This window comes from Copadichromis virginalis, linkage group LG23 (genome assembly GCF_057382275.1).
Source record: "Copadichromis virginalis isolate Kocher_CV1m ecotype Utaka linkage group LG23, C_Virginalis_male_GT1.1, whole genome shotgun sequence".
Classification (NCBI taxonomy): Eukaryota; Metazoa; Chordata; class Actinopteri; order Cichliformes; family Cichlidae; genus Copadichromis; species Copadichromis virginalis.
In genome coordinates this window covers 21,049,971-21,074,708 of record NC_140639.1, presented here as the reverse complement: position 1 = coordinate 21,074,708, position 24,738 = coordinate 21,049,971, and the positions used below count along the sequence as shown (strand labels likewise).

The following is a 24,738-nucleotide window of genomic DNA, read 5'->3' as shown; positions in this document are numbered from 1 at the left end:
CGCACGCACGCACGCACGCACACACACACACACACATACACACACACACACACACACACGCGCACAGAGCCCCTCTGGCTGTAATTGGCAACAATGAAAATTACACACAGGCTAATTAGCAGCTCCTTGACACAGGCAGGAAGCTCGGTGTGTATGGATGAACGCACACTCATCACTAACTGCAGCATAGTTTAGAGACAACAAGGATTTACAGACACTCAGCAACACCTGCTGACAGCGAGGAGGTCCAAACACCTAAAATCAAATTCATCCTGAGCCAGAAAACGAGCTGATTTTATTTAACTTTGATTAAATGTGTCACCAAGTCACATCACTCATAGATTCATTCATTTTAATACATCTCTGTGTGGTTTACTTAAAATGTACACTAGGATGTGCACATGTTTGAGTGTCCCCCGTGTGCCCTCTGAAATCTACACATATGCATATCGGTGTGTTCGTGTTTCAGGAGGAGTTTAAGGAAGTCTGAAAAACAGCTTCATGTCATCAGACGTGTGAAGTGTACTTTCAGCATCTTTATGAAACACAACTGTTATATCTGTTCTAGTTATAACCAAATGAGCTAACGAGGTCTTCCTCCAGTTTATCTGCAGTGTTAGAGCACCCTCCAGTGGCTACTGACAGCTCAAAAGGTTTTGAATGAATTCTGATAAAACTTTGGAGATTGGGGTGGTGTTAACAATCCATTAAAATTTGGTTTACATCCACTGAGGTCTTCAAGGTCAGCTTAATGAGTTATTGTTTGAGAATTGACAAAAAAGCCTCATAACTCAGAACCTGTGATTCTTACAAGTGTGGTGTGAAATGTCACCATATAGAAAGTCCCATAGAAAGATTTACAATATCATGCAACATTTGACCTCTGACCTCTTTTTCAAGGTCAATGATTGAGCTGAAGGTCAAAGTAATAATCATCCTAATAATAATAATAATAATCCTATATACAACTATTTAAAACAGTTTTTGCAGTTCTTACTGCAGGCTTGTAACAACATTAAAGTATATAGGGAATCATATATGCAGATTCTAAATATCATGTCATTTTTTACCTCTGCCCTCACTTTTGTTCTTTTGACATTTGTTCTGATCTTATTCAGCTTTACAGATGAAAACCACACAGCGATATTAAAAGTAATGTATTTATTAGAAATTATAACCACCTTGATAGTCCTTTTCATAATCAAAGTCTTCCTCTTCATGGAAACATATAATCCAACCTTGTCATTTATGTTTCCACATCCATTATTCATAATATCCAGTCATCACATTTCCAGTAAAGAGCAGACTCCTGATCGTTTGTATTGTTCTAAGTCGCTGAGTTCTCTTATTATCAGAACTTTCACTTCTTTAGGAGTCTTATCATTACTTTGCAGTTCCTCGGTCATGGTGCTTATATCTTGTTTTGTTTTTCAGGCTACGTGCCTGTTTTGCAATTTCAGCAGTTTTTTTCATTAAATGTTCATTGGAAATACACACCAGTCCTCTTTAGCTTCTTCAAAATGGGCTTTGTTTTACTATCTATACAGAGCATGTGACATGTTGTGATATGATGTCTCTGAATACTCACATTCTTCATTTGGAGAAATTTATCACTTGCTGTTCAAGTGTTTGCATCTCCTCTGCTGGGGCATCTTCACCGTCTCTACCTCTGCCAGCTGTTGATCTGGTGTAGGTTCAGTGTTACATCTCTAGTCCACTTATGATTAAATACTCATTCTTGTGTATTGTTCAAGGCCCTCAATCCGCTGTTCCAAGCCGTCTATTTTCTTGTCCTTCTCCTTTATCAGGTTTTTTTAGTTGTTTAATCTCATTTATTAGGACATGTAGCATACCTTGCTGTTTAGCCACTTTGCTCAGTTCGTCCAAAATGAAATTTGGCGATTTCATGATCTCCTCCGACTCCTCTTCAACTCACGAGTTTGCGTTTTTGGTGGCATTTTCAGATCAGTGAGATTGCTATTACCTTCATTAGCGCTGCAATAAAATATCAGTGCATGGGCTCAGGAACACTTCCAGAAACAGCGTCTGTGAGTTGTTTTAAGAAACAACTAAAAACTCATCATCTTAGACTTGCTTTTGTTAAGTCTTTTTTTTAGTGCTCCGTTTTTTAAATTTTATTGTGAAGCACTTCGTTATCCTTGTCTTGAAAGGTGCCATATAAATAAAATGTTGCTTACTCCTGAGCTACGACCGCCATCCATGTGGAAGTAAGCTGGAGGCTACGCACCCAATCAGACATCAGGCTGAAGCCTGGCTGCTCACTAAACTTGTGAATGTCTGAGTATTTTCTAAATTCTTCTTCTGTGCATCTCAAACAGGTGAAGATTCTTATCAAATGCCACACAGACTCACAGAGGCCCCAAACAAGACTCTGAATCCAGGATAAAGCAGTTCAGTGAATGTTGTGCTGAAAGTGTGGAGGTGGATCAGAGTTTCAGAGGAGACTCTGTAGAAGGACAGAGTGCCAGAAGGACAGTCCACATACACTGCTACTCTGTTAGAGACAGAGGAGGAGGAGGAGGAGGAGATGGATGTTTGTCTGTTGTTGTGCCTGACAGAATGAGGACCATCATCTGTACAATACAAACTCCAGGACTGATCATTCCATCCAAACAAACAATGTTTAGCATTTTCTTTCCTTCTGATTCTTCTGTAACTCACTGATATATAAACGTTTCCTCTCCACTCGACCTCCCAGTAACAGCGACCAGTCAGACCATCTCTACACAATAGTTGAGGATGGAAGTCAAATCTGTCTGGATGATCAGGATATGACTGATCCTCCTCCACACGTGCCACCTTCCTGTTGTTGTCAGACAGTTTCAGTTTTGTGTTCACTGTGTTTGTGTCGAATGTGAGTTGACAGGAATCTGATGGAGAGAACAAACACAGTCCAGCTGCAGTTATTGATCCATCATCCGTTCATTGATTGACACTTTGATAATGACTCTTGACATCAGAGATGTGAATGAGTGATGTGACAGTTTGAAGATGGTTGAATGTTTTCATGAATCACATTAAAAACACACTTACACTTCCTCAGACCTGGTCTCAACCATCGGCCTCCAGCAGGCTCCACCCTGAAAGGAGGAGGGGGGTCAGACCAGCACAGTCTCTTTCAGCACGCACACATGGACATTACATCGCTCTCATACACATAATGTTAGACACTGATGAAGTCTGTATGACAGAAAGTGAAAGCTTACATTGAAAGCTCAGGACACTGGATGAGAGACCCTGAGTTAGATCAGTCTCTGGAAAGATAATTAAAGCCTCATTATACTGACTAATACCAAATTTAAAAAGTTCCTGATCAAAACCTCCAAAAGTTTATTTTGTTCATCTGGATGTAGCGTTTTCAGTGGGAGAAACGTTTCAACATTTTCAAACCCCAAAACACGCTGCACCAAAAATATGCAAATTATATGTTGCATGGTTGGATGTTAAGAAGAAAAAATTTTTTGATCATGCAATTTATTGAAAACAACACTTCCTGCATATTTCAGAGTGGCCTTTTATTGTGGGCAGTCTAAGGCACACCTGTGCAATATTCATGCTTTCTAATCAGCACCTTGACATGCCACACCTGTGAGGTGTGATGGATTATCTCGGCAAATGAGAAGTTCTCACTAACACAGATTTAGACAGATTTGTGAACAATATTTGATAATAATGGGTCCTTTGTGTATGTAGAAAATGTTTCAGATCTTTAAGTTCAGCTCATGAAAAATGGGAGCAAAAATAAAAGTGTTGCGTTTATATTTTTGTTTAGTGTATGTTGTGTAATAAGATTATCATTTGGTTGCCTTAAGTTTAGTTATGTTTCACGTATGTCTTCCTTATTAGTCTGTCATGTTTCTTGTCTTCTTGTCCATGTTGTCATGTCTGCGTTCCATGCCGTTTCCTGTTTTATTGTGTTTTGCTTCCCCTTGTCTTGTTAGGTCTGATTTGTTCCAGCTGTGTTCCCACCTATTCCCCATCCCCCCATTATCTGATTGCGTACTAGCCTTCTGTCTTCCTTTGTTCAGTGTCAGGCCATCTTTTGTCTTTTGCGCCATATTTCTATGTTCCAGGTATCTTTGTATCCATGCCAAGTTTCATGTTTTTTTTCATGTTTTTGTTTTTTATGTTTATCTTTAGTTTCCTCGGTTTAGGTTATTGTTTATTCTTGTCTTTGTTTGCCTTATATATTACTTTCTTCATTTCTTCATCAGCCACATTAAACGGCTCGCTTTTTGTTAATACTCAAATTTTGGTTCCACGTTCCTCTGTGTCTGCATTTTGGGTCCACTCTTCATAAATTCAAACAGTCTGCTTCGGCTCACTGTGACAAATGAATTATAAATATTATATCGATATTGGTCTACTTAATCAAAAAGTAATAGAAAAAAAAAATATTGCCAGTATAAAAAAAGCTACACAGAGAACTTTCAATCCTTGTTTGTGCAAAACAATCAAATAAAAATCCTAATGTGATATTAAATAAACCACTCTAGCCTCAAGCACAGCAGTGTGTGGTACTAAAAGTAAAAAAACAAAACAAACAAACAAACAAACCAGTGTTCATTTATTTAACATTCACACAAATGTAAGACTTGTTTTTCTTTTATATGGCTTGGAGCAAAATTTATATATATAAAAAAAAAAAGCTCCTTGATGAGTGAAGAAATTTCTCCTATTTCCTCGAGTGTCTCTTTCTCCATTGCCAGGCACTTTGGCTGCCAAAGGCCACTTCATACCTGAGTATGTCCAGTTGGAGCTGCTTCAGCAGCTTCACCCCTGCCTCCCCTGGATCATTGTAGCTCAGGTCGAGCTCTCTCAGGGTGGAATGGTTGGAGTTCAGCACTGAGATAAGAACAGTACAACCTTCTTCTGTGATCAAGCAGCCTGACAATCTGCAGACAGCACATGTGACAGATACTATAAGAGAACAGTGACGCAGTCAAATAGCGAGAAACAATACCTCCATTTAACAAATATGTGATCGATTGAAGCGCAGAGTTAGCTTTAACAGAGATATTTTGAGCTAAAAGTTTATTTGTTCAATTAATGAAACTATTAAAGTAAGAATTAGGACAAGCCCTACACAAAGTAGAACTGATGCTCATATGAGTGTCATTAGTTTTGTAGGGATTTAAGCACTACTTAAAAAGTTGACCAGATAATTACTCTCAATGAAAAAGCCTGGTGTGAATTACTAGTTGATTCTGAGGAAAATGTGAACATCTGTAATAAATTACATCAAATTAAAAACAACAAATCGACGCTACACAGTCTGTGTGAAAAGAAATCCTGTTATTAGATAAAGTTTTAATAATATAGCAGAATATAGCAGAATAAATCAACAATAGTCCTGGTTAGCCATGGTTAGCCACATAGGTTAGCATTGAATATGATTTAAATGGACTTTATATGAAAAGTTTGAAGAATCCTGACCTGAATATTTCCAGTTTACAGTATGGACTCTCTAGTCCACCACACAGTGTTTTCACTCCCGAGTCCTTCAGGTCATTATTATTCAGGTCCAGCTCTCTCAGACTAGAGGAGTGGGAGCTGAGAACTGAGGATAGAGTGTCACAGATTCTGTCCGAGAGGTTACAACCACTTAGTCTGTTGAGACAACAAGAGGTAAAAAAACCCAAACAAACACACAAACCAAAATAAACAAACAAACAAACAAACAAACAAAAAAACATTAAAATGTGCAGTCTATACTGATTATTAACTGTGCACATGCTAAATCCTTGCTGGTCTATTCCAAATATCCTTAAGACATTTTATTATTTATACACTTTGTGCATTATTTGTACAAAATAAAATTTATATTTTTTAACATCCGACTAAATCGCAGTGACGTATTTATGGTCATTTTATATTTTATACTTCATTTTTATTACAATAATATTAGCCCTCTGGGGTCCAGGGTATAACTGGCCGTTTTTGACTACTTTTGATTTTACCTCTATATTTCACCTTTAAAAACTGTTTATCTTGCCTTATTTTGTATCATTATTTTCAGCACAACCTCAAATATTTGAAATTTGAGTTATTTTTTCCATTTTGGCATACTATATTAGCACAATTGATCTAACTTCAGACAAAAAAATTTATCTGAGTAGAAAAAAGTTATATTTTTTACTGTAAAACCCACAAACATGTTTAACGAATCATTTTCATAACTTGAAATGCAAATAGAAATTGTACATTTCTAAAAATTATGCACAAGTTTTGCAAACAACAAAGTTATAAGGTACTTTTTACCTAAAAATGCAGCCAAGGCCTCAGGCGTTTTTTATATAACCATTTAAATCTATTTACAGAACAATCATGTGTGCTGCATCAGATGAGAAGGCACACAAATTATTTGTGCGAGTCCAAAAAACTAGTTTGTGTTCAGTATAAAACAGAGGAGAACACCACAGGCCTAAACCCTGCAGGTCTGACAGCAGGAGGTGTATCAGTCCTGTTTTCCATGTGGGAACAGCGTTTACACTGGAATCTGCATTTGATGGCTTTTTTGGAGCAAATGTGACATTCAGCAGTATAACTGACACACAATACAAAACAATAACTACACAACACACTAACTCTAGCCTCCAAACACGCTAAACGTCACTAATGTCTCACATATGAAAACTTGCTCTCTCTCTTTCTTTTGCTCGCCCGCTTTCCGTCGCGGGTGTCACTCCTAAAACTTCCCCTTCTCCCTAAACAACCAAGTGCCGCATGGTAAACTCTAACACCAATAGGGAAGGGGTGTTTTTTCCTTTTTTTCACTCACAAGTGGCGAGTGTTTGCTAGCGCTGTCTGTAGAAAACACAGTTTTTACCGTTCTTCCCGCTGTAAACACCACTGTTTTGTTCAGAAAAAACATTGCGTGTATTTTTTATCATAACCCTGGCTTTACGTGGCCCATTGACACAATTCAAAAACTGGTATATCGTTTGAAGTCCGTACTCTCGACCCAAATTGAAATGGAGACTGAGTCGCAGCATCTTGTAGCTGTGTCGTCTTAAATTGGTCATGTGATTTTGATGCGCCGGTGCGTCCGTCGACTCCAGAGGGTGAATACAATAATAATCAATTGATTGTAATTTAATTGCAATAAATTGTTTTACCTGTATAACAAAGTTAAAGTCTAAAGTTGAGAACTGAAATACAAATTATTTGCATGCACTAAGGCTGGGCGATTGGAGGAATATATCGACTATTGACAATAGGCTCAATCGTTTTTACAAGGGTGATTTATTTATTTATTTGCTAATAATGTTGGCTGAAGCTAACAGAAGCAGTCAACAGAAACAAATAATAGCGCTGTTTTAACGTCACCCTCCTTCAGCTGTGAGCAAATGCACCCTCCTTAGAGTGCTGGAGCGATTTACTCAAATAAGAGAAAGAAAGAACAGCAGTAGCCTATGTTAAAAAAAAAACAAAAGCATTTTATCAAATAAAAAAACCCACTATGGTGGGGAAGGAAACAAAGAGAAACTGGCTTATTTTTTCCACTATAACCGTGTTTACAGGCATTTCCAGTGTTTATCTGTTTTACACACTTGACCAAACAACTCTTCACTGAGGTAACAGTCTATTTCTATCTGTGCCTTTTCCTCCAGTGTGCAATTTGGCAATTACTTTGTCCATGTTTGGACTTCATCTGTGTTCTAAACGCGCAAATCAATATGTGCATCATTACATTGCTCCGCCCATCAAAAAGTCTGTGCATACGTGAATATATCACCTGCATCGGTTGGAAGTTTTTTTACATATCGCCCAACCTAAGCATGTTCTTTGGAAATAGTGGTTCAAAGTAATGCAGTCCACTTTCAATCCTCCTTGTCCATATCATTAAAAGCAGCCAAATATAGTAATAAAACATTAGCAGCTTAGTCATTTGTAAAGTAGTAAACCAGTACAAAAAACAACAAAAAACAACAACAAAACAAACCCCTCCCAAAACACTTGGCATGGCTTGTTATCCAGAGGTGGTGGGGAACATATGAATCCTCAAAACATACCCTCTGCTTATTCGGTTCGCATTTATATTCACAAGCATATGGACAAATAGGCTGCGTGACACTACGAAGCTACAGATTCACAAACCCTTCACTTATTTCTTGTTCACGTTCAAGTAGAATTCCTATAATGAGCTAAATGAAAAAGGCTACTTTATGTGTGACTGTAAGAAAAACTTTCAAAATCATCTTCCTCTATCAGACACTGTGGCTACAAACAGCCTCTGCACACCTGAGTGTGTCCAGTCGGAGCTGCTTCAGCATCTTCACCCCTGCCTCTCCTGGATTATTGTAGCTCAGGTCGAGCTCTCTCAGGTGGTAATGGTTGGAGTTCAGTGCTGATGTCAGAGCACTACAACCTTCTTCTGTGACTGAGCAACTTGACAATCTGCAGACAGCATACATGACAGAAACTATTAAACAATTAGAAAAAATTGAACTGGTGCTCACGTGGTAAATGGTAAATGTACTGGTTCTTAGATAGCGCTTGTCTACTCTAAACTCTCAAAGTGCTTCATGAGTGTCATTTCTTTAATTAAAGAGAAAAAAAAGATCCTAAACAGACCACATGAAAAGAAAGTAGTGAGAAAGTCCTGATAATTTAATATGTAATATCTAGGATCTCAACTAGAACAATTTTACACATATCATGAAAGATTTGCAGAATCGTAACCTAAGTTTTTCCAGTTTAGAGTGTGGACCCTCAAGTCCCCCAGACAGTACTTTCACTCCGGAGTCTTTCAGGTTGTTGTTACTCAGGTCCAGCTCTCTCAGACAAGAGGAACGGGAGCTGAGTAGTGAGGATAGAGTTTCACAGATTCTGTCTGAGAGGTTACATCCACCAAGTCTGAGGAGACAACAATGGACAAGAAAATAATAATATGTGACTGCACAGCATGAACTTTTGATTATACATGGACTATATAAATCATCAACTTAGCACATGCTAAATCGTTACCAGTTTACCCTAAGAAACCCGATGACATAATGAGCTTATACATTAAGTGCAGCTTCTAATTGGCACATAAATCTTACATCAAACTAGACAGCACACAACTGTGCTAAACAGAATAACAAAAACAGTGTGTTTAAATCATGAAAACTTTATGACTTACAGCGCTATGCTGGAGCATTTAATCACTGGCAGGAGCCTTAGGAAAGCCTTCTCTGAAGCAGAGTATTTCTTCAGGTCAAACACAAACAGATCTTTTTCTGATGATAATAAGATAAAGACCAGAGCTGACCACTGAGCAGGAGACAGTTTATCAGCAGCGAGACTTCCTGATCTCAGGGACTGTTGGATCTCCTCCAATATAGAATGTTCATTTAGTTCAATAAGACAGTGAAACAGGTTGATGCTTTTCTCTGCAGATAGATTTCCACTGAGCCTCTCCTTTATGTGTTGAACTGTTTCCAGATTGGTCTGTGAGCTACATCCTGTCTGTTCTAGCAGCCCATGTAAAAGACTTTGATTGGTCTGAAGTGAAAGACCCAGGAGGAAGCGGAGGAACAAGTCCAGTTTTCCGTTTGAACTCTGTAAAGCCTTATTCACAGCACCCTTGTACAAGCAAGTGTCTGCAGATTCTTCTTCTTGCAAATTCTGGGTGGTTTCCTGTTGCTTTTCCAGTAAATTCACTCCAGAGTTGATGAAAGTCAGATGGACATGAAGAGCAGCCAGAAACTCCTGAACACTCAGATGGATGAAGCAGAACACCTTGTCCTTGTACAGCCCTCTCTCCTCTTTAAAGATCTGTGTAAACACTCCTGAGTACACTGAGGCGGCGCTGATATCGATGCCACAGTCTGTCAGGTCTGATTCATAGAAGATCAGGTTGTCTCCTTGCAGCTGCTCAAAAGCCAGTTTTCCCAGAGACTCAACCATCTGTTTGCTCTCTGGACTCCAGGGTGGATCTGTCTCCATTCCTCCATCATACTTGACCTTCTTCACTTTTGCCTGAACCACCAAGAAGTGGATGTACATCTCAGTCAGGGTTGTAGGTAGTGCTGTCCTTGTTTCCTCTTTTCTCTTCTTCCCCACATCCTCCAGAACTGTAGCAGCGATCCAGCAGAAGACTGGGATGTGACACATGATGTGAAGGCTTTGTGATGTCTTGATGTGGGAGATGATCCTGCTGGCTTGCTCCTCATCTCTGAATCTCTTCCTGAAGTACTCCTCCTTCTGTGGGTCAGTGAACCCCCTCACCTCTGTTACCATGTCAATATACCCAGGTGGGATTTGATTGGCTGCTGCAGGTCGTGTGGTTATCCAGAGGTGAGCAGAGGGAAGCAGGTTCCCTCTGATGAGGTTAGTTAGCAGCACATCTACTGAGGTGGGCTTAGTGGGGTCTGTCAGGATTTTAGTTTTGTGGAAGTCCAGAGGAAGTCGACACTCATCGAGGCCATCAAAAATTAAGACAACCTGGAAGTCTTCAAAGCTGCAGATTCCTACTTCTTTAGTTTTGGTAAAGAAGTGATGAACAAGTTCCAGCAGGCTAAAGTTTTTCTCTTTCAGCACATTCAGCTCTCTGAAAGTGAATGGAAATATGAACTTGATGTCCTGGTTAGTTTTGCTTTCAGCCCAATCTAGAGTGAACTTCTGTGTTAGGACTGTTTTCCCAATGCCAGCCACTCCCTTTGTCAACACTGTTCTGATTGGTTCATCTCTTCCAGGTGAGGCTTTAAAGATGTCTTCTTGTCTGATTGTTGTTTCTGGTCCATCTGGTTTTCGTCTCCTGGATGTTGTTTCAATCTGTCTGACCTCATGCTCATCATTGACTTCTGCAGTCCCTTCTGTGATGTACAGCTCTGTGTAGATCTGATTCAGAATGGTTGGATTTCCTGCTTTAGCGATCCCCTCAAACAGACACTGGAACTTCTTCTTCAGTTGAGATTTAAGATTATGTTGACAAACTGGAGCAAATCTGCCTGAAAACAGACAATATGTTACCTGATTAAGTTATATATTAAATATCCCACCATTTAATTCTTCTAAAGAATGAGTGTTTACATATGTGCTGGTGTAATCCTTCAGACATTAGTAAATGTCTTAGTATAACCAGCAGCTTCTATGTTTAGAAAAATCCTCTTACTGCTCAGCAGACGGTCAGCCAGCTCATACTGCTTCATTCCTCTCAGAAACTGCAGTGTGATCTTTATAAATGCCTCTCTGTTGGTACGCCTTTGCTCTTCATCCTCACACTCCAAAATCTCCTTATCCTCCGTCTGGCAGTTTAAGCATTCTGAATAATCTGGATACAGAACTGTCTGGATCTTCTTTAACTCATTCTTCACAAAAGTGATGATTTTCTCCTCCAGGAGCTGGAACAGAAATTTATATGAATGACTCAATAAATCTGAAATCATAGATACAAACATCAGAACCATGTTGAAAACAATTACAATCCAGCTGGAATTAAAATCTGTTTTATTTATACATCATTCCAGGGCTTCGTGTGGTGTCAGTTTGCTGTTTTTAGATCCCCCTTAAAAGCTGAATAAATTAACTTTAGACCTTGGTGATGGAGGAAAATGTCTCAGGGAATGTTAAGATTCCTGCTGAGCACTGCAGGTCTGCATACACCATTTCTTTTGTTTTGCACTCAATGCTGCATTTATGTGGGCATTCACACCCATCAATCTGGGAAGAGTTTTAAAGCAAGTTGAAAACAATTTGAAGGCCATCATCCTAAAGATTATTCACAAGTGGAAAATAATAAGTCAGTTGCTAGTCTTCCAAGGTGTGGATGTCGCGGCAAACCTGGTTAGACTGTACAATTCTCAAAGAAACAGCAAAAAAAACACAAGAGCTAAAGAGTTGAAGTTTATGACAGTACATTTAGAAAAAGGAGAAACAAATATTGCAAGTTTAGAAGGGTTGTCAGGAGAAAGCTCTCCTTTCTGAGAAGAAAACAGCACAGCTTAGGTTTGTAAAGCTGCATCCAAACAAACCACAAGACTCTGAATGGATGACACCAAAGTGGAGACCTTTGGTCATACCACACAATTTTGTGAAAAAACACAGGATCAGCACTAAGGAGCCGAACCCCAACCCTGAAAAACAAACAAATCCCATAATCAAACCTCCACTAAACTTTACATTTGGCACAGTGCAGTCAGACTTTCATTTCCAGTTGCTTCCACTTTATTATAATACAACTTTCTGTAACGATTTAAAAGTATTTTTTAAATAAAACTAACAAGTGGTTTAGAAATATTAGAGCTTGAAATACAATGTAAATACCATACAGTTATATTTTTGCTGCTGCACCATCTGAATTTTGAAGCTATTTTCAAAAATAGTCACGCTTTTTGCTTCTGTGTTTGGTTGTAAGAACATGCATAAAATTTTTAAGAAATGACTGTGAACAGATGTAAAGTACTGTTTGTATATTTACAGACCATAAATATGGAGTCCAGGTGTGCTTGATGCTCCTGGGGAGGCTGATCACTGGGAACCTCTGAGGTATTCTTGTTCTCTCTGTAGAGATGAATAAATAAGAGAGAAAAAAAAGACTTCTCAGAAAAACTATTTTACAATCCCACCTTCCTAATTAAGAGGAAAGGAAAACCATGTAATCATGTTTTACCAGTGTTAGAATTTTTTACAGTGATGATTTGAATTGTTGAATGATTTGTTTTAGCTTGATTACCAGCAGCTAAGACAGATGTTCATATAAGATAGAATCACGGCACTGATGGACTTCTTTGAGACATTAATAATTGATTTGTGGCTACTAGGTGCAAAATAGTCTCTTGGACTTTACCTAAGCCATCAAGAAAGAAACCTATAAGTGATTTGTGGCTTAGATTTTAACTTCAAAGGCTTCTAAAACAAAGGCTGCCAGTAAAATGGCAAAAGCCCCATAGCCCTTTGTTCGGTGGCTAAATGGTGGGGCAATTAGGAGCAGCTGGTTAAAAAAAAAAGAGTCTCTATTGACATCCAATTCTTAATAGCAGTAAGGGCTGCCTCCACTTAGCAAGACCTGATGCCACTCGACTGGTTGTTACCAACATTGTTTTCTGAGCCAAAGTACAAAGTTTACACCTGCTGGACCAGCTTTCTGACAGAAAAGCCTCTTACATCAGTGGTTAGGTTTTTGAAAGTTTACTGAAAAAATAAAAATATATACAGATATAGATTACCTTTCCACAGCAGAGTTTTGTCCTTTAAAATTAGCACCAATACTCTTTGACCAGTCACTCTTTAAGGACACACAGCTGGGTTCAGGTCCAGGTTGGTTCCTGTGAATAATGATGGAGCAGTGATGTGAGTGCTGAGCTGTGTGAGAATAGATTATCGTATTATCGCAGTAGTTGGGATTTAGTTGTTGAACCATGGTAAAGCATTATATTCATTATTCATTTAAGTAGGTCATAGGTCAAGTTACTAAACATTCACACATCGAGCACACACATAGAATTGGAAGAATAGGTCAGAGATGTATGTGAGAAGCAGGAGCGACAGAAAGCTGCCGTTAGTGGGATAAGGAGTTGGTAAGCCAAACTCAGGAGAATATAGTGTGCGAAGAAGTGGGCAGCAAGGACACAAGATAGGGAGGCAGGAGACAGAGAGGGATCACAAGGTTGTTGATGTCTGTGTATAAATGTGTGCTGCTGGGACGGCCCCAGCGGATTTTGATATTGGATGCTGAGCTGTGAAAATCCCCATGTACATGTAATAAAATTAATGGATTGTTTATGTTGAGAAAAGACAGGAATGGAATATTACACTGTTTCATGATACCTTATATTGCTGATTTATAAAGAAATACTGTTTGCATAGAATCACGGCCCGCTTTGTCTGATTAGGGAGAACAAAACATGCTGAAAGCCAAGGTCATAACTGAAGCTCACTAAGGCTACGTCCACACTAGCACGGAGATATTCGAAAACGGCGTTTTCATACGAAAATGCTCCGTGTCCACACTAGCGTTTTCAGTCATTTTGACAGAGTTGCCCAAAATGCAGGCGCTCAGACTCAAGGTGTCAACTCAAAGTCACAGCTTTATTGGCTGGCAGGGAAAAAAAAAATAAACTAAACTAGGAAACACCAACCTAAAACTCACAGTGAGACACAGGGAGATCCACACAGCATGAGGGACAACACGACACTGACTCAGAGAAACACAGGGCTTAAATACACTGGGAAGTAACGAGGGGAATGAGACACAGAAGGAGAGCACAGCTGGGGGAAATAAGAACTGACGAGACAAGGAAGCGTAAACTGAACACATTCACATAAGACACGGACCTTCAACGTAAAACAGGAAGTATGACACAGAGACGCGAACTAGACTAGGGGAGACAGAGCAACTAAGAAACACAGACAACACCAACAACAAAAAGACACAGAGGGCAGCTACTAAATACTCAGAGAACTAAACAGAATACAAGAAAACGAAACTAAGACACTACATTAAAGAATAAGCTGGGACAACAAAGAGAACTAAGAACATAATACAAAAAACTCAGAGGCGCAAGAAACTCAAAACACTGGGTCACTGACCCAGGACCGTGACAAAAATGCCGTCTCAATGTGGACAGGAGGCCAAAACGGAGAGAAAATGATGGACATAGCCTGAGAGGGAGAGAAAGAATGTGAATGTTTAGGTTTTATGACTCGGGTGGGGGTCGAGGCTATAAGAGTGTGTGTAACTGTCAGACACTTCAAGATCTGCAGGACCTCCTCCTCTGCACATCTCCCGTCCAGATGATTGTATTGCTCAAAGAGTTTGTATGGAATAAAGAGAATTGTATTGATTAAATAGATTGTTGAGTGGGCATTAAAACACCGAGTGTTGTTCTTCCTTCAGCCCGAAGATCAAAGAATTGTTTTTTTTAACAGTGTTTGAAAGTTTACTGAAAAAATAAAAATATATACAGATATAGATTACCTTTCCACAGCAGAGTTTTGTCCTTTAAAATTAGCACCAATACTCTTTGACCAGTCACTCTTTAAGGAAACACAGCTGGGTTCAGGTCCAGGTTGGTTCCTGTGAATAATGATGGAGCAGTGATGTGAGTGCTGAGCTGTGACATGGAGAAGAGTCATGGACAGTTAGAGATGGTCATCTCACCTCTGAGCTTTGGTCTGGCTCTGTTCTCATAGCAAAGTGTAAAATGGACACAGTGCACACACAGCGTATCTATTACACACTTTGTCGTGATATTGGGTTGTATCATAAGTGAAGAAAAGTAATGCGAGGCCTCACTTATAAAGTGCTTTACAAACCAAACAACAAAGAACCACTTACTGCCAAAGAGACAGATATGAAAGTGGACAGTATATCCTTGATTTCTAAACATAAAACTGTTGTTGCAGCCAGGTCCAACTGATAATTTCTGATAGGTTTCTATTTGGCAGTATAAAAGGGATTTGTTTTAAAGCACTCATTAGATTCACTAATACTTTGCACAATAGGAAAGTTCAAAGAACTCAGTGAAGATCTAAGGAGAACTACAGATTTACACAAATAAATCCCAACAGTCATATGACCCCGTACAGGGAGGCCGTATATGGGGTGGCTGTAGCTCAGGTGGCAGAGCAGGTCGGCCACTAATCAGAAGGTCGGTGGTTCGATCCCAGGCTGCATCCTGGCTGCATGCCAAATATCCTTGGGCAAGATACTAACCCCTACTGGTGGTGGTCAGAGGGCCCGGTGGCGCCTGTGTCCGGCAGCCTCGCCTCTGTCAGTGTGCCCCAGGGCAGCTGTGGCTACAATGTAGCTTGCTATCGTGTGTGTGAATGGGTGAATGACTGAATGTAGTGTAAAGCGCTTTGGGGTCCTATGGACTAGAAAAGCGCTATACAAATGCAGGCCATTTACCATTACTTTGGCGACAAAGTAATGGTAAGGTTCAGACACCAAATTGTTTGCTATCAGAGTTCACGTTACTATCAGCTTACCTCTCTGCAGCAAAGGGTTGTTCTTTAAAATTGCCACCAATACTCTTTGACCCGTCACTCTTTAAGGACACACAGCTGGGTTCAGCTCCAGATTGGTTCCTGTGAATAATGATGGAGCAGTGATGTGAGTGCTGAGCTTTGACATGGATTAGAGTCCTGGACAGTTAGAGATGGTCATCTCACCTCTGAGCTTTGGTCTGGCTCTCATGTTCCCCACACAGAGTGGTTTTAGAGGGAGGGACTCCCTCCTCTCTGTCCTCACACTGATCCATGCTGCTGAATTCACATCCACAACAGCTCACACACACTTTCTACCTTCACCTGCAGAGGAAACACAAATCATTCGTGTGCACATCAACTGAAATCCTCCTGTCATGAAGCACAGCACACATGATACATTCAGCTTAACTGGAACCTCCAGTCCATTTTCAAACATTTCAGTTGATAACTGAAAGTATGTATCACTCTTTTTTTTTCTTTTGAAGGACATGCTGCAAACCATGCTGAGTGAAAACCTTATATTATGTCATTTTATTTAATAGACTAAATTACAGAAATGAGAACAAATTGTCTCTTTATCTTAACAAAATACCCAAAAATACAATTTAAATTTAATTTAATTTAAACTGGTTCTTTGCCAAGTTGATCTAACCCAAGGGTTAGATGCCTTTTTATGCTTGAATGATTCGTACGTCAGTCTACAGTGGCTTAGCAAAAAAACGATAAAAAGAAATTCTTCTGAAGGCTCAGGTATAAGAACTGGACTGAAAATGAGTAAAAAGTAGCTAACGTGTAAAGAAGAGCTTTCAAAAGACCTTTGGAAAGCCTGGAGAGCTATTTCTCAAGAACACTTTAAAAAAGTTGATTCTGTTCATCTGGACGCAGCATTTTCAGTGGGAGAAACATTTAGTCACTCATCCAAGTGACTTCTTCAGACTCAGCTGACTGCAGGTTTCCCCAATCTCATAAACAATACATTTGCATAAGGACTGAAACCAGCCCACTGAATGAACAATCGGCTGTGAGGTCAAACCAACAAACACGAAAACACCAGACATTATAATACAGGCTTATAATTCGATGTTTTTTCGAAATTCTGTACATGAAAAGTGAGCGCGAGAGCCCTCGGTGCACCTGCTCGCTGCTGAAGTCAAAGTAAAACTTTATTGTCATCTCCGCTATATAAGTACAGTATATAGAGAGACGAGAGGACGAGGCTCCAGTTACAGCAGTGGAAGTAAACAAACAATATATCCTCCTGAGACCCAGGAAAAAAAAGTATTTTGATTTTGATTTTTTTAATATAAATCAAGTATTGGCTTGGTAAAAAACACATTGCAAAAACAATTTTGTTTTTAACAGATTTTATTTAAATTTTACAACATGTGCACTCCAGTGCACAAGGGGAGTTCATTGATCCCGAATGTGAAACTAACAAAATTCAAGAGCTGATTAAAAAAATTAAATGCTGCACTGAAATCTTTGTAAGCAGGATTTTAAAACATATTTACATAAAAACATCACAAAACAGTAGATCATGGGTCAACTTAGAAGTCACTGACATTTCACTGGCTGTAGGCCATTCGTCTAGGAACAACTGATTGCACTGGGTTTTTTTTATTTATTTCACAAAAGTCCATTCATTTATGATATCTAAGAAAGCACTGTGATTTTTTGGATACACAGAGGAACATTTGGCACTTCACACATCTCACATATGTTTTACTGTTGCACCCAAGCATTCTGCACCTGAAAGGCCTTGGGCTGTTAACCATTTCAGGCAAGTGGAGTGCACCATATTTTCTTACACTCTCATCTGGTTGGGGCTTCCTTTTCTTGATTTCTGGAGAGAACTCTTCATCACTGGTATTATTTAGGTCTTGTTCCCATGTTTGTCCCTTGTTTATCAGTTCTTCAGCCAAGAGGAGCTTGAACTCCAGGTACTGTGTATTCTTTTCAGCTTGTTGCATGGCCTCGCTGCCTTGTCGATATTGAAGCCATGAGTTGGTGATGGCCAGATCAATGAAATGAAGTATGGTGCGAACAGTCCACTTCTTGGTCCGGCTAGATATTCTGTAGAAGCTGAGCATGCGATCACATAGGTCAACCCCTCCCATGTTGATATTATATTCTGCAACCACTGCAGGTCTTGGGACTTGGATTTGTCTCTGTTCTTTCTTTGACCATCTGGAACAGGTATCCTGGGGCTCAATTCCATGAGCAGTTGATGCCATGACAACAGGCTTGTTGTCCATCCACTTGGTGACTGCTATTTCATGAGGTCTCCGTACAATCATTTCTGACGAACCTCTTGGTTTTGAGCTCAGGATGTTGTCAGCAGTGAAGTGGCACTCTTTTGGGATTCGATTCTTTTGAATTGTTCCTGTACCTAGAAGGCCCCTTTCTTTAAGAGCATCCAGAAGACTGATGGTGGTAAAATACCGGTCAAAGTAGACTAGTGATCCTCTAGGAAGTGTCTCTGTTAAACGCAAGACTGCATTTCCACTTATTCCCATCTGTTGGACTTGAGTGAAGGTGTTCTTTCCCATGTAGGTTTCAAAATCAAGCACTAAACCACCTGGACTTGCAAGAACAAACACTTTTAATCCTGTTGGATTTGGCTTTCCAGGTACAAACTGACGAACTGGACATTGGCCAGTGAATGGAACGATCTGTTCATCAATACAGACCTTTGTTGGCCTGGGCAGATTGAGGCAACCTTGGAGGACCCTCTTTAGAACTGGTCTGACTTTCCACAGGGGATCCTTTTTCTTTTCGCTTTCTGGCACACTGAGATCGTCAACCATTTTCAGCGAGGACCTGATCTTGTAGAAACGATCACGTGTCATGGAATCAGCTATAATTGCGACTCTTGTTTTGGCAGCCCAGTACATTCTAATTCTCGGATATCCAAGGCATGCCATGTACACAGAGATTCCTAAAAAGGTATTGATCTCCTCTGGTGTTGTGTTTAAACTACACCCTGAATCCCGTACCATACGCTGGTTGGTGAAGAAGGACAAGTCCTGAATTAGTTTTTTATCAATGTACTGCTGGAAATACTGCTGTGGGCTCCAATCATTACGTGTCATTAGTGTGCCATCATCTCGAATTCTGCATTCTTCCAACACAGGCATGAACCTAAGATAAAGAAAAATTACTTAGCAAAACAAAAGTCAGAAAAATTATTTATACTCAAATATCCGATATAGTTCACTTAAAACACTTTTACACTATCTTTACAAGTTAAATTAATTTACTGTAAAACATTTCTGTATGTTACTGGTACTTTTGTACTCAAAATCAAAAATTCCAGATTCTCCTACATGTTGGTTTTGGACCAGATAGGACGACGGCAGATTTCAGCTGGCCCTGTGTCTTTCTCCATTACATCTGGCCCTGCATCTTGGTCATCTTCGTCTGGTCCCTCATCTGGGTTCTCACCCTCTCCTGTCTGGCTCACATGACTCTCATCTTCTGAAAGATCTATGTCTGAATCTCCCTCAATGATTCTGTTAAGAATTCTCTCTGCCTCTGTCAAAGAGCTGTCTACTAGAAAAATGTGAAATAAAAATAAGTACAAAGTCCTGACGTGCACTGGAGTACACATTAATAAATTAGTCATTTGCTCTGTGAAATTAAATAAGCTTAGTTCTGAAAACTTCCTCAAATTACTTACTAGATGTTTATTTTTGAAAATTTATCAAAATATGAGTTGCAAAAACACTTTAAATGTAAATATCATGCTTACCTTTCCTTCTTCCATAAAATGTGCTTGTAGGGATGCCAGCCATTTTGAAAAGGAGGGAAAAGGATAGTTGGCAAGGCCACACCCCACACATGTGACATCATTTTAAAGGTACACTTGTCCTCTCTAAGAAACAACAGGACTTAGCAGAGTGGCATGTAGAGTATGAGAGATACAAGCAAAAACTAAATGTGTACTACAGTGCACAAAAATGAACTGCTGGGTCTCAGGAGGATATATAAGAAGAGTAAGAAAATAAATATACACTTTAGGACTAGGGGTAAAGGGATCAATCACAATGTAAAATTTACAGTTTGATGATTTAAAGTCTCACACACAAGCCGTCGAAAGGACTGGAGGGGGCCCTGCTGCTTCCAAATAGAGTCCATTTCATTTATAATGTTGTAAATCCAAGTCCATTATGTATTCATGATTTGAATGAGGGATGGGTGTTCATACTGGAGTGCAAAATTAAAACCAATGGAAGATGGACAAGAAAAGTTCAAAGCCACCAGGTCCTCAGTTTAGAAAAAAAGAGAAAAGAAAAGGAGGAGAAACGAGCAAAAGATTACCCATATGGAAAAGATATATATAAATCTTATAAAGTTTGTATCTGTCTTGTGTGAAACTTGTATGAAAAGCATATAAGTGTGAAAACAGATATAAGATCCCTTGAAAAATTATATAATGAAACTTGTATGTTTTGGATACTTACTAAAACAATGTATGAAAGTAATGCGAAAGTGGCCACTTTCATGAGTAAATCATGTAAGCCTTATATGATTTACTCATGAAAGTGGCCACTTTCATGAGTAATCACATATAAGTTTTTACTATTTCTTTTCTGTATGGGTAGGGCTGCTTGATTATGGCAAAAATGATAATCACGATTATTTTCACTGAAATTGAGATCTCGATTATTTGACGATATTTATTTAACCCTTTAAGACCTACCATAGAACCAAGTCCGCCAGAGCTTATATTATTTTTTTACATGTTGTAGTGCCATTTGTGGGAGCATTTCAAGTTGCTATACATCAATACAACTGTTATAGCCCATATTTTAATAATATGTATGCATTAAGTCCATAGTAACTACATTAATGTTATGTTTTTATGTTAATGTACAATCCTTAATATGTTTTGTGTGTGTGTGTGTGTGTGTGGGGGGGGGGGGGGGGGGGGGGGGGGGGCAGAGGGAGTGTTCGCCCAGGGCGCCAAACAGGCTAGGACCGCCACCACCTACTACATTTGTCAGTGACTGCAGGGAGGAGGGACTTGCCACTCTTCAGTTTCTACAGGACTTGAACGCATGATAAGGCAGGCTGGGACTTGCTGGGAGTCCCCTCCCTCCTTTTCAAATAAACTTTACTGAGACCCACAAAATGCGAAAATGCGAAACATGCCCCATACAGATAAAAAACTACAGACACAGCACAGACATTTCTCCTGTTTGCTCACAGACAGACGCGGATACGTCGTTATGTTAAGGAGCGGCTGCAGGGATTTATTAATCAAATCTGTCTGCGTCAGCCTTGGCTTGTCCTTGTACTTCCTGTTCAGATCATAAGGATAAAATAAATAAAGAGACGTTAAGTCTTGTAAATCGTTATCATAACTACCGCGAGTTACAAACGCAGAAAAGGTTTTAAGCTTCCGAAGTTTTAATAAAAGCAGTCCGAGGTTCTCCAGCGGCCAGCCAGCTTCTTCCCGTCTTCCCAGTTGCAGCTTTCAGTCCGTTAACGCCAACTGCGCAAACTGACGTGAGCTATCGAGGAAATCACGAAAGACTGATCCCTTACCTCCTACAGGAGACACATTTCTGTTCAATGAGCTCCATCGAAATGAAAAGAACCAATCAAAGAGGCGTTTGGGGGCAAACCCCGAACCATTCACTCGATCAAAGCCGCGCGCCCTGTCCAGTACGGTAGCGCGCGCGTTGTCCGATGCAACCAACCGAGTGGGTGTGCTACGACGTCTCCCTTTAGATTTCACAATTAATTTTACAGACTGTAGCCTTTAAACTTTCACCTGTAGCATTCATATTTTTTTAAATCATCCAAACGTTTAAAGAAATACAGAGAAGATTGATATGTGTGCAATAGCTAGATAAAAATATATATTAACAAGATAATATGCAATGCAGAATTTGTTTTCTTCCAATCGGTACCAAAAAAAGAAAAAAAAAACCCAGTACAGAATATGTTTATTTTTATATTTAACAGCATTCTCAATACCATTAATCATAAACAGAGTTCTTATCACTTTTCATAAAATTTACAATGAGCTGCCATGGTATAATGAATTAATAATGTTAATAACCAACCATAAACAGCTGGTATAACAGAGCTCACGTCCACAGTTTAGCTAACAGGTTTTGTAGAATTCTTATTGTATTAGCTTGTTATTTACTTTTGAACTTAGAATATCACCTGCTTTCATTTAAAGTAACCCAGCATTACAGATATATTAGGGCATTTTTTAACCACTAGATGAAAGCAGAGACAGGGAGCAGGTCGTTTAATCCTAAAACAACTACAACACTACACCTGTTTTAACATAACAGTCGAGTCAGTCATTGCTTCTCAAGCTATGTGAGGTGCACACATCATGCACACATTCATATCAGGTGGATCTGACTCACTTTGACAACAGAAGCTTCACATTAGATTAAACCTATATAGATTTCTTCTTACAGAGGTGGATGGTGGCTATTGACAGACAATAGTGACATACTTAAGTGCAATCTGATTTCTTTTGCTTGTAAACAATTTTAAATGGTAAATGGCCTGTATTTATATAGCGCTTTACTAGTTCCTAAGGACCCCAAAACGCTTTACACATCCAGTCATTCACACACACGTGATGGCAAGCTACATTGTAGCCACAGCCACCCTGGGGCGCACTGACAGAGGCGAGGCTGCCGGACACTGGCCCCACCGGGCCCTCTGACCACCACCAGCAGGCAACGGGTGAAGTGTCTTGCCCAAGGACACGACCGAGACTGCCCGAGCCGGGGCTCGAACCGGCAACCTTCCGGTTCACAAGGCGAACTCCCAACTCTTGAGCCACGATCGCCCCTTTTTATACTATTTTTACAGTGTTAGTAAAATAGCAGACAACTTTTTACATAAGTGACCAATGTTCCCTCTAATTTTTCATGTGTCTGAGCGAACACACAAACTCCCTGAGCGATCCCTTGGACCACTGTGAGCGACATCAGACGTGTGCACTGTGGTCACACCAGCATCAAATCCATCCAAGTTACATGGTTTATTAAAATAATCAAATTACATTAATTTTATATACTGTTTTGTTTGTTTGTTAATTAGTCTGTTTGTTTGCTTGTTTTAATCAATTTTAAATCATGCTTTTTTATTTGTTTTTGTTTCTAATGTCTCTGTAAAGCACTTTGAATCACCTTGTTGTTGAATTGTGCTATACAAATAAACTTGCCTTGCCTTGCCTTGCCTACAGCATTTACATTTATGTTAGACTATTTTTAATTAACTGTTTTAGCCCACTTACAATGAAAATTTAAAAAATCTTGTTCATGACCTGTGTAGTATGTTAACACTATTGGAAGTAAGAATAACTTGAACTCCAATTTTGAAAACACAACTTTTTTATTTATTTATTTTTATAAAGCTCTGACTTGTATTATGAGTATGAGTCTGTGGTCTGGGAGAGAGTCCTGTAACTCTGTCTGCAAAATACAGTATATAATGACCAATGTTGGGCAATTAATTATATAGTTACTTCTTCAAAAAAGTTTTGCAAACAAAGTTTTTGCAGCTGTTTACCTAAAAATGCAGCCAAGGCGTTTTTTTTAAATAAACATTTCAAACTATTTACAGAACAATCAGCTGTTCTGCATCACATTTGATGCCACACAAATTATTTGTGCCACTCCAAAAATAATTTCTGTCCACTATGAGATAAAGGAGAAAAACAGCCTGATACCTGCAGGCCTATGTTCTGTCTGATATTAGGCTGCTGTTGTGTTGCTTTGAACGTGTATTTTTTGGGGTTAAAAAATGTGGTTTATTTGTTTAATAAATAATTTTGACCAGTAAACTTTCCCTGTTTAAACATGCACCATGGTTTGGTCTTTCTTTGCTTGTGACTTCTTGATGTTGGTAAATACAATAATTGAAAAATACCACGTCACATATAACAAACATATAATAATGCACATTATAGAGTATGCTTCTGCTGTGAGGTCCTGCCTCCATGTACTTGTGCAATTAATCGCTAGACGGGTATATTTATAAATAATATTATATATGGGAAATTTTCCTATACATATTTTTGACCTGGGGGCAGAATTGATTGTGAAATGGAAAGGGAAAATGCTTATGAACTTGCAGATGCATTTAAGGTAACCCTTTTTCATTTTTATTTAAGAAGAGAATTTGTTCCACTGTACGAAGAGGATTGAGTGCAGAAAAAGTGGTAGAGATGCAGTTATACAGTCTACCTGGGCCCCACGAACTATCAGCTAAAGAGAATAAATAAATTAAATTGCTGCACATTTTGTAGACTAAAATTTTAAGATTATTTTAAAAATAAAATATATCTTTTTATAACATTAAATGTTACGAGTCAAATGGAAGTCTTTCTAAAGTTATTTAATGATATTTATATTATGAAAAGCAGATTTTTTGACATTTTAAGTTTTTCCCGTTTCCAGATAAAATGAACACGCACAAAACACAAGCAAACAGCCAGAACACAAAGCTGGAAAACCCACCCCATCGACCAAAATCAACTCAAAATACTCCCACACAACAGAACCTCCTCTATCCCTCGCTGGCTCCAAATCTCTCAGTGGAATGATCAGTGGTTCGCTATCTGTCACCATCAAAACACTCCACAAATCCCGCGAATGATTCACCTGCTTATAAACCGTTGAATCAGATACCGAAGCAGTTAGGTTCTAAATGAAGCTTCGGACGTCACTGATCACGTGACTCTGGCCAAACGAATCAAGCTTCGACACAGTGCTTCTGGAGCAGTGTGTTGATTTTTTTGACACACGCACCGGAGCT

General features: G+C 39.2%; 1 protein-coding gene across 2 annotated transcripts; it reads right to left on the bottom strand.

The window, feature by feature from the left end:
• Window positions 1-300: 300 nt before the first annotated feature.
• Window positions 301-21,622, bottom strand: LOC146680783 (NACHT, LRR and PYD domains-containing protein 3-like). 2 transcript variants are annotated; one of them, XM_085449896.1, is made up of 14 exons: window positions 21,490-21,622; window positions 16,123-16,260; window positions 15,940-16,038; window positions 14,927-15,025; window positions 13,176-13,274; window positions 12,432-12,510; window positions 11,123-11,351; window positions 9,149-10,958; window positions 8,707-8,880; window positions 8,266-8,421; window positions 5,458-5,631; window positions 4,761-4,916; window positions 3,055-3,101; window positions 301-2,891 (listed from the first exon to the last, which is right to left on the bottom strand). In XM_085449896.1, the coding sequence occupies exons 2-14, from the start codon at window positions 16,209-16,211 to the stop codon at window positions 2,353-2,355; spliced, it is 3,750 nt and encodes a 1,249-aa protein (XP_085306022.1). In that variant the 5' UTR covers window positions 16,212-16,260; window positions 21,490-21,622; the 3' UTR covers window positions 301-2,352. The 2 variants fall into 2 exon arrangements, with proteins under 2 accessions (XP_085306022.1, XP_085306023.1); XM_085449897.1 differs by lacking the exon at window positions 21,490-21,622 and having other exon boundaries at window positions 16,123-16,403.
• Between the last annotated feature and the right edge of the window lie 3,116 nt (window positions 21,623-24,738).

Excerpts from the sequence above, each read along its gene's own strand:
- LOC146680783 (XM_085449896.1), bottom strand. The coding sequence starts at position 16,211 with ATGGATCAGTGTGAGGACAGAGAGGAGGGAGTCCCTCCCTCTAAAACC. Across the intron at positions 12,511-13,175 it reads CAAAACTCTGCTGTGGAAAG|AGAGAACAAGAATACCTCAG; the intron begins GTAATCTATATC and ends TCATCTCTACAG. Across the intron at positions 3,102-4,760 it reads CTCCAACTGGACATACTCAG|GGTGGAGCCTGCTGGAGGCC; the intron begins GTATGAAGTGGC and ends TCCTCCTTTCAG.